The sequence below is a fragment of the Neovison vison genome, chromosome 3, assembly GCF_020171115.1.
Source record: "Neovison vison isolate M4711 chromosome 3, ASM_NN_V1, whole genome shotgun sequence".
Classification (NCBI taxonomy): Eukaryota; Metazoa; Chordata; class Mammalia; order Carnivora; family Mustelidae; genus Neogale; species Neogale vison.
Genome location: NC_058093.1, coordinates 197864627 through 197875257, shown reverse-complemented (window position 1 = coordinate 197875257; position 10631 = coordinate 197864627). Strand labels below are relative to the sequence as shown.

Here is a 10631-nt window from a genome sequence, read left to right as displayed (position 1 = left end):
GTGGGCAGCGAGCGGCCCCAGTCTGCCCATCCGGGGAATGGGGCCGCTGGGACTTTAGGGGCCTTCAGCATCAGGCAGCTGTAGGTGCACACGTATGTGTATGGAGGAACTAGGTGAGAAGGGAACCGAAAGGATGAAAGACAGAGGGAGGGACGCCCCTGGCCCTCTTTCGTCCATCCCGCACCACCTGGCATCTACCGCTTCGGAGATTAAGGGTAGTTCTTTGGAGTCAGACCTGAGTTCCAGCCCCATGTGATAGCTGTGTGACCTTGGTTAAGTTACTCAACCTCTCTGTGCTTTATTTCCTCCCATATCAAATAGTGATAGTAGTAAGACCCACCTTATCAGAATTCTCAGAATTAAGTGTGATATATCTAAAGTGCTTAGATACTGTTATTTTCTAGCAATGAAATAAGCCCTCTGCCCTTCAGTGTTACCCAAGAAGATGTGCTTCAATCCCCATTCTTCTTGCCCCAAAACCCCCCAGCGCAAAGAGGATGTGACCTCCAGCCACGGAGCTCATTGACACCCCCCCCCACACACACACACAAGTCTCTAGGTTTCTATTTACAAATTTTTTCCCAGGGCTTCTAGTTTATTAACCTGAGGTGCTTTCCCCTCCTTGCTTTTCTCTTTAATCTTCACAGAACTCTGTGAGGCAGGAACTATCTTCATTTTATAGAGGAAGAAAATTGGGGGAGGGAGGGGGGAATTTGTCCCACTTTAGTACTGAGAGAATCCCAGCCCCGGTGGAGGTAACTCTAGTGCTTCTCCCCTGATTGGAGGGATAGACTTGGTTCTGGGCAGCTTTAAAGCTAAGCCTCTACCCTGTGAACAAGAATCCCTCTGAGCACGTGAATCAGGACCTCTCTACTGGGCTGGGAGTCTAGACAAGGTGCCTGGGGAAAAGGAAGTGGGAGATGTGTGGTTTCCTGCCCCAGCCTCAGCGCAAGGAAGATTCTGTCAGACTGTTTGGACAGAGAATAGGAGGAAACGCCTTTCCTTGGAGGAATCAAGGTGCCTGAGTGGGCCCTGGCTTGCTGTGTGGCCTCAGGAAGTACACTTGGCCTCTCTGAACCTCCCTGGCAGCCGTAAGCTATTGTGTTTCAAGGAAAATAGCCCCAGTGGTGGCTATGTCTTAACCTGGGGGCAGAGCTGTGAGTGGTTAAGAGCACTGGTGTTTGCAGGATTTGATGGTGTTTGTCCTTTCAGGTCCCCATGCCCTGAGGTCAGGAAGGAAACTCAAGCTCCTTAGTGTTGAGCAACCTTTCCAAGATCACAGTGAGAGCTTGAAAATGCCCCAGCCCTGTAATTAATGTCAGGTTCCCCAGAGGGGGGACTTTGGAGCTAGACGGCCTGGTTTCAAACCCTGCCGCGTTTGATCTTAGGGAAGTCACCTCACTTTTCTGTGCCTCAGTTTCCTCACCTGTAAAATGGGGATGGTAATAGCACATGTCTGCTGGGGTTGTGGTGCAAAGGGTTGGTTAACTCTTAAGAGAGTTCGGGGAAGGGATCTTTGAAATCCTCTCCTGTGGCTGCCTCTTATTAACCGGGACCAAGGAACGTAGCCCATGTCACTCAGAAGTCCCAGCACCTGTGTCCCCACCCTCGGCATTTGAGTTCTGCAGCAGCTGGGCTGGGAGACACCCCTGGGAGCCATCAGAGGCCACTAGGCCTGGAGTCCGATGGAATTCCCAACCAGCTGCACTTGTCACTCCTGGAACACAATCAGCCAGGAAGTAAACCCCAGCGTGTTCTGAGCTGGGCTTGTTTGTAAACATGGAGGATGATCTTAAATCAGAGGACAAAACCCTTTTCTCGTCCCAGCCCTGGTTCCCTTTTCTCTGTATTCTTAGGATCAAGAGAGATTCATCCGATTTTTTTCCCTTGTAGTCTCAGAGGCTTTTCACAGTGTTATTTCCACAAAAATCTGAGCATGTCCTTGGTCTTATCAGTTTGTCTCTTCATACCTCCTTACTTTCTCTGCCCCCCCACTCTCTCTCAGTACACGTGGCTCCGATAAAGCATTCACCCTGTCTTCCACCATCCCCTCCCCCGAGGACACCCCTAGACTCAGTTAGTTCTGCTCATCACACAGACTCAGGCCACAGTCTTTTTTTTTTTATCCCCCAAGATTTTGTTTATTACAGAGAGAGAGAGAGAGAGCGTGCATGCATGCAAGCAGGGGGAACAGCAGGCAGAGGGAGAAGTAGGCTCCCCACTGAGCAGGGAGCCTGATGCGGGGCTCCATTCCAGGACTGTAAGATCATGACCTGAGCCAAAGGCAGACGCTTAACCTACTGAGCCACCCAGACATCCCTCAGGGCACAGTCTTAACGTGTTCTATCTGGTTACTCAGTCTGCAACCTTGTTGATGGTCCAGGGCATGCAAGGTGCCCTCCTGGGTGACATGGGCAGGGCAGAGACAAGGGAAGTTGGATCCTCATCTCAGGCAGTGGGTGGGTAACTGGGAAGACAGGAAAAATACAAATAGGCTTAGAACTGTAGGTACAGTTGTCTATAATGTCTATAACATAACAGTATATGTTGTTCCCTTATTCATGCAACATATGTATTTCTTGAGCACCTATTATGGACCAGGCACTGTTCTGGGCACTGGGGAGACAGCGGGGACCACAACAGATGAGGTTTTTGCCCTCATAGGCCTGACTTCCTAGTGCAGTGCTGTCTTGTAGAAAAATTATGTGGCTTGTCCCATTAATGAAAAGATACAGGAGAGGTTAATTTTAATAACATATTGAACCCCGTTGATACAAACTTTTACTTCCAACTGTAATCAACATAAAAAATTATTTCTCATGAAGATATGATTGAAATGTAACATTGTATTAGTTTTAAGCATATAGCATCAAGATTTGATATTTGTGTATATTGTGAAGTGATCATCACCGTAAACTTAGTTACCATCTATCATCTCACGTAATTACCCAAAAAATTATTAAAGAGATATTTTGCATTTTTTTTTCCTGTGTCTTTGAAATCTGGTGCCTATTAAACCCTTACTGCACGTACCCGTTCAGCCTGGCCACATCTCAAGTGCTCCACAACCACATGTGGTTTGTGGCCACTCTGTTGGATGGTGCAATTCTAATGTGAGGAAATAGATGTTTTTTTTTTAAAGTTTCAACTTAAGGGATATGAAAAGAATAAAATAAGGGAGCTATGAAAGAGACTGGCCAGGATGGGGGTCTAATAGATGGGCAGTCAGGAAGGCTTCCCTGAGGAGGTGACATCTGAGCTGAGATCTGCATCAAGTGTGGGTACCCTCCACAGAGAGAGCTGGGAGTGGGGCATTCTAGGCAGATGCCTCTGCAAGTACAAAGGCCCTGAGGCAGGAATGGGGGTGTTCAAAGACTGGGTGGCTCAGTCCGTTAAGCGTCTGCCTTCTGCTCAGGTCATGATCTCAGGGTCCTGGGATCGGGTCCTGCATCATGTTCCCTGTTCAGCAAGGAGCCTGCTTCTCCTTCAGCTGCTCCCCCTGCTTGTGCTCACTTGCTCTCTCTCTCTCTCTGTCTGTCAAAAAAAAAAAACAAAAAAACAAACAGAAAACCCCACGAAGGCCCACAACAGAGTAAGGAAGGAATAGAGGTGGGAGGGGAGGTCAGGAGGATTCGGGGTCTGATTATACTGGAGCCTGTAGGCCAGAGTATGGAATTTGAAGACGGCAAAGGAAGTAATCAATCAGGGGTGACTTCCTGGAGGAGCCTTTAGCTGGTATGGAGGCTAGATTAAATTCACTGTGGTCAGCTCAAGGCAAGAACTACACTCCTTCCTGCCCCCTTTTAGAGAAGGGAGGGGGAAGAAAAATCCCTGCTGGTTAAAGTCTGTATTCATCTCCTATTACGACCCTAACAAGTTACCGTAACTTATTGGCTAGAAGTAACACACATTTATTATGATAATACAGTGTTGGATATGTATGGTTCATGTCAGTATGGATAATACTGCACACAATTCTGGAGGTCAAAAAACCACACGTGGGTTTCTCTGGGTTAAAATCAAGATGTCAGGAAATTCATTCCTTCTGGCAGCTCTAGGGGAAAATCCACTTCCTTGCCTTTTCCCGCTTCCGGAGGCCACCTGCACGCCTCGGGTTTTGGGCCCGTCCTCCATCCTCACGGCCCGCCGACTACTGTCTTCAAATCTCTGTCCCCCCATCGACTCGCGCTCTGACTCCCCTGCCTCCCTCTTTCACGGAGGAGGACCCTTGTGATTACATGGGCCCACCTGGATAACCGAGGGGACTCTCCTCATCTCAGGGAGTGGGCTATGCAGTCAGTCACACTTGACCATTGCCGCCTGGGTTCCTCCTTGCTCAGCCTGTGCCAGGTGGGAGCAGAAAGGAAGGCATGGGAGCGCCTGCCTCTGCTTGCAGCCCACACCTGCGCACGGGAAGGCCACGTGCCCACTCCATCATTCCGCCCTCTGGCCCCGTCCTTGACCTCTCCTGGCAACCTTGAACCAACTGGGCGAATACTGTTATTACCCCCTCATTTCCCGCTGCGGCAGGCTTCCTGACAGAGGAGATGGGGATTTGGGAATGTATTTAAAAGATGAACGGAGGCCCTGTTTATCCGGCCACCTGGGCCGGCTTGTGACAGGCTGTAGGAGGAACAGAAGCCAGCAAACACATCTTTAGCATTTTCTGGGGGCTGGGCACTGTGCCAGATATTGACATAAGCCTCGTGACAGCCCTCGGAGGTAGAGAGCACACTATTTTCCACATTGCCAAGGCACCCAAAGATGGAATAACCCCGGGATCAGCTGATAAGTGGCAGAGACAGGATTCAAACTTGGGTCGACAGGCTCCATTCGACCTTTTGCCTTTTCAACCAGCATTCTGTCCCCGTTTAGTTTCTGGTTTTACAAAAAATCTGTTATTTATTTATTTATTTATTTATTTTTTGGTAGCAGCTTTATTGACTATAATTCACATTCCATGTAGTTCACCCATTTAAAGTGTCTAATTCGGTGGGCTTTAGGGGCGCCTGGGTGGCTCAGTGGGTTAAGCCGCTGCCTTCGGCTCGGGTCATGATCTCGGGGTCATGGGATCGAGTCCCGCATCTGGCTCTCTGCTGGGCAGGGAGCTTGCTTCCTCCTCTCTCTCTCTGCCTGCCTCTCTGCCTACGTGTAATCTCTCTCTGTCATATAAATAAATAAAATCTTTAAAAAAAAATAAAATAAAATAAAGTGTCTAATTCGGTGGGTTTTGGTCTATTCAAATGGAGTTGGGTAACTTCCACCAAAATCATTTTTAGGCTTTTTTAAAGATTTTATTTGTTTATTAGAGAGAGAGAGTGAGAAAGAGAGAACAGGGGCAGGCGGAGAGGGAGAAGTGGGCTCCCTGCCGAGCAGGGAGCCCAACACGGGACTCGATCCCAGGACCTTGGGACGGTGACCTAAACCAAAGGCAGACATTTAACCAACTGAGCCACCCAGGTGCCCCCAGAGTCAATTTTAGACATTGTCATTACTTTGGAAAGAAAACCCATCCCGAGGGAGCAGTCACTCCTCATTCCCCCACCAACCTTCTAGCCCTAGACAAGCGCCCGTCTGCTTTCTGTCTGTGGATGTACCTGTTCCGGGCATTTCCCATCAGTGGAGTCCCACACTGTGTGGCCTCACTGCACCACGTAGCGCCTTGTTCTCAAGGTTGATCACACTGTCCATCGGTTGGTGGACATCTGGTTTCTCCATGTTGGCGGTTGTGAGTCAGGCTGCTGGGAACGTTCACATACAGGTGTTTGTGGGGACGTGGGTTTTCGTTTCTCTGGGGCAGCTCCTTGGATTGGAATTTCCGGTCACGTGGAAAGGGTTTAACTTATTTAGGGGCTGCTGGGCTCTTTCCCACGGCGGCTGTACCATTTTACACCCTGACCCGCCAGGCTGGAGGCTTCCAACTTTTTCATGTCCTTGTCAACGCTTCCGTCTGTTTCTTTTTTTTCTTTTTCAAGGTTTTATATATTTATTTGCCAGAGAGAGAGAGGGAGAGAGAGAGAGCACGAGCAAGAGAGCACAGGCAGACAGAGTGGCAGCAGAGGCAGAGGGAGAAGCAGGCTCCCTGCCAAGCAAGGAACCCGATGTGGGACTCGATCCCAGGACACTGGGATCATGACCCGAGCCGAAGGCAGCTGCTCAACCAACTGAGCCACCCAGGCGTCCCCCGTCTGTTTCTTTGATCGTAGCCATCCGCAAAATGATTTCAATGGACTGACCTTAGTTACCCACATAGTCCTGTACATCTCTATATTGTGGCTCGCCGGCTAAGGGAAACTGAGGCTCAGAGTTGCTAAGTGCATTGGTTGCCCAAGGCCCCTTGAAGAGATGCCAGCATCAGACATACAAGGAGCCCTGAGCCAGGTGGCATCCCCAGGGTCTTCACAGCCCTTTTCTCCCTTGGAGACAAGAGGGTGCCGACTCGGGTCTATGCACAGATCAGGACTGTAATCTCCCCAGAGAGGTTGGGAATGTCAGGGGCCCCGTGGTCCAGGGCTGCTCATCCACGCGCTTTCTCTGTCTGGTTAAGAGGCATGGTTATGGCTCTTGAGACAGTTCTAACCTGGCCGCGTCCTAAAACACAAGTGCAGGCCTTGCCCAGAGGAGGGGGCCCCTTCTGTTTCTTGCAGAGTTGCTGCACGGACCTGTGGTGGCCTTGTTCTCAGTGTGTCTGCCCTCGGGGGGACAGGAAGGCCCCCGAAGCCCTGGCAGGCCGCTCCCAAGTGTTGGGGAGGGTGTGCGGGGGTGAGGCCGCTGCCCTGGATGGGCTGTGACCCCCACACCGGCCCGTCACCTTCGCAGGAGCTGGAGCTGGTAGAGGACGTGTGGCGAGGGGAGGCACAGGACCTCCTTTCTCAGATCGCCCAGCTGCAGGAGGAGAACAAGCAGCTCATGACCAACCTCTCGCACAAAGATGCCAACTTCTCCGAGGAGGAATTCCAGAAGCACGAAGGTAAGGGGAAGGGCCGGCCCGGGAGGTTAGGGAAAAGGCTGCTCCTGCTGTGATCGTGGGCATGGGGCCCGGGGGGTGTTGGGGGCACACAGTGGACAGGACAAAGCCCTCGCCCTCGTGAAGCTTGGGTTCTCGCACGGAGGAGCTGGATGACAGATATATAACAAATAGATGGCATGGTTCCCAGTAGTGACCAGTGCTCTGGAAGCACCCAGACTAGGGGAGATGATGGAGGTGACTTGGTGGGGAGGGCCTCTTTAGATGCTGTGATCAAGGAAGGCCTCTCTAACTAGGTGCTGTTTGACCCCTAATGAAGTGATGGAGTGAGCCATGCACATAGCTTGGGAGGGAAGCAAGTGCAAAGGCCCTGGGGCATGAGTTTTATAGAAAGCCAGGAAGGCCAGTGTAGCGGGAAAAGATGATCGAGGCCAAAGGTGGTTAAAGATGAGGTCAGAAGGGTCAGCAGGGGTCACGTCACATACCCCTTAGAGACCAATGTTTAGATTTTATACTAAGTCTGTTGAGAAGAGATCAGACTCCTGCCAGAGGCACGCATTGAACAATGAGCAACCCAGGGTGGTAAACCAGATCGGAATGGCACTAAAGCCCCCAAAATGTCATTCATCCTGCAAACAGGTCTAGAACATTCACTGCATGCCCTCTGCTGGGTTTTCGGCAAGCAAAGATAGACATGGGATTTGGTGTGGGCCCTGTGGGCTGCATCAGCTCTGTTGTCCCCCACAGACTCCTTTCCCGTCAGAAGCTGCCCGTTGTCCCGGGAATCTCAGACCTCTCTCTTGTCTTTGAAGAAACTCCCTGGGTCACCACACAGGCCCCCTCCTCCCACTTGATGGGGTGAGAGATGGTCTTACGTGGACGCTGAAGTTCAGAACCGTACTTACACCTCTGTGAGACTAAAGTAGCACACGGATAAGGACTGTAGGGCCCAAGAAGAGGAAATTTTGATCCAGGTGCTGGAATTCTGTTTTCCCTGGCTTTCCTTTGTTGGCATGTGGTCTGTGCAATGGATGCAAAAGTCTTAGTGGCTATAAGCATTGGCTCCGGAGCTGGACTGCCCGGGTGTGAAGCCTAACCCAATACTTAACTCATAAGTGACCTCGATCAAGTCACTTGGCCTTTGTGCCTAAGTTGCTCCCTGGCTAAAAATGGGAGAAATAACCATATATCACTCATAAGGTTGTGGTAAGGGTTTGTTGAATTAACACCTGCAGATTGCTTAGAATAGTACCTAGTGCCTCAGGCAGCAGGTGGTAGCTATTACTACCGAGGTTTTGGTTGTCAAGTCCAGCCTCCTCATTGAACAGATGAGAAAGAAGGGGGCTGAGGGAGGCGCAGGGAGGTGCCCAGCGTCACCCAGCAAGCTAGTGGCGAAGTCAGGACTGGCATTCAGGTCAGCTGACATCAGCCCCCTGAAGGAAGGCTTGTATCAGTCTGGGACCCCTTGATCTGGGGCCACCGTGATAGTCTAGTGCCCAAAAGCTAATGATTCCAGACAGGACACTGCTCATTCATTGACCCTTTATAAAGTCATTCATTGTGGACGTGCCTGCTCTCTGCCTGGCACTCGGACTGCCAGCTTGGAGGCCGAGAGGCACAGGCTAAGACCTGAATCTCCCTTCCAGAATGGCAGAAGAACTTGGCTAAGGGAAAACTATTTTTCTTTTTCTTTTTTTTTTTAAGATTTTATTTATTTATTTGACAGGCAGAGATTACAAGTAGTCTGAGAGGCAGGCAGAGAGAGAGAGAGAAGAGGAAGCAGGCTCCCTGCTGAGCAGAGAGCCCGATGAGGGGCTCAATCCCAGGACCCTGGGATCATGACCTGAGCCGAAGGCAGAGGCTTTAACCCACTGAGCCACCCAGACGCCCCTCTTTTTTTTTTTAAGATTTTATTTATTTATTTGACAGATCACAAGCAGGCAGAGAGGCAGACAGAGAGAGAGACGGAGGAGGAAGCAGGCTCCCTGCTGAGCAGAGAGCCTGGTGCGGGACTTGATCCCAGGACCCTGAGACTATGATCTGAGCTGAAGGCAGAGGCTTTAACCCACTGAGCCACCCAGGCGACCCAGGGAAACTATTTTTCTGATTACATCACGCCGATACCAACTATGTGCAGTGTTTCCCCCACCACACACAGCAGCCGATTTTCCAGCTCTCCAGGCACCAATAATTTAATTCAGTTATGACACTTTCTTATCCCGGATTTAGCCTCGGATTCCGCCAGTTAGGGGACTGGTCCAACAAGACTGCCCTGACTTCAGGTGTCAGTTGCAGGTAACAGGTTCCCAGGATACTCACTTCTGCCTGACTTGGCTACAAAGTCAGAGGTTCCCACCACCACTCCCCTCTCCCTCCCTGCAACAAGCTCAATACTTTCTGGATTGGCTCGTAAAACTCAGAGAAACGTGATTATTGGCTTATAAAGGATACAGAGGATATTATAAAGAATACAGATGAATGGCCAGATGAAGAAAGGTACATAGGGTAAGGTCTCTAGAAGGTTCTAAGGTCAGAGATTTCTGTCCCAGAGGAGTTGGGGTGCACTGCCTTTTGTGTACGTGGATGTATTTCTTCATCCACCTGGAAGCTGTCTGAACCCCAGAGACAGATGGAGGTTCTGTTATGTAGGCATGAATGATTGAATCATTGGCCCTTGATCATTAGCTCAACCTCCAGCCCCTTCTCCCTTCCCCAGAGGTAAGGATTTAGGGCTGAAAGTTCTAACCCTCTAATCACGAATCACATGGTTGGTTCCTCTGGCAACCAGATGCCATCCTGAAACTGTCTAGGGGGAATCACCAAGTTCATTATCATACACTCAGATACAGTGGAAAGGGGCTTGTTATGACAACAAAAGATGCTCTTCTCACCTCTGTTGGGAAATCCCAAGAGTTTTAGGAACTCTTCCAAGAATGGAGGTCAAAGACCAAAATATATGTATTATATATGTTCAATTATGTTATATATAAATATATATATTTCTTATTATATTGCAATTTCACGATGGCATAATGGTGTACACTCCATCCCTTGAATGAAAGCAAAAAACAAAAAGAACAAATACAACAAAGCAGAAAAGGAGTAGATTATAGGATGGGAGATTTAAATCAGTTATACTGGAGGTCATATTAGATGCAAATGGACTAAAAGTTCTAGATACAGACTGTCAAAAACGATTTTAAAAATTCAACTCTGCGTTGTTTCTAGAGACCTCTCTCTTAAAGGTTGAAAGTAAAAGGCTGAGGAAAGATAGACCGAGCAAACACTAACCCAAAGAAGCTGATGTGGTTATATGAATGGAAGACAAAACAGACTTTTGGGCCGCCTGGGTGGCTCAGTCGGTTAAGAGTCTGCCTTCGGCTCAGGTCATGATCCCAGGATCCTGGGATGAGCCCCGCATTGGACTCTGCTCCGCGGGGAGCCTGTTTCTCCCTCTGCCTGCTGTCCCCCTGCTTGTGTGCATGCGTTCTCTCTTTCTTTCTCAGAAATAAATAAATAAATGATATCCTTTTTTTTTTTTTTTAAGATTTTATTTATTTATTTGATAGAGATGACAAGCAGGCAGAGAGAGAGGAGGAAGCAGGCTCCCCGCTGAGCAGAGAGCCCAATGCGGGGCTCGATCCCAGGACCCTAGGATCAGGAC

General features: G+C 49.6%; 1 protein-coding gene across 2 annotated transcripts in view; it reads left to right on the top strand.

The window, feature by feature from the left end:
- Positions 1–10631, top strand: part of RILPL1 (Rab interacting lysosomal protein like 1) — a 42340-nt gene that overhangs the window by 857 nt on the left and 30852 nt on the right. For both annotated transcript variants that reach the window (XM_044243500.1, XM_044243501.1), the window contains exon 2: positions 6820–6970. In XM_044243500.1, the coding sequence (XP_044099435.1) occupies positions 6820–6970 (151 nt within the window). The remainder of the gene's footprint in view (positions 1–6819; positions 6971–10631) is intronic.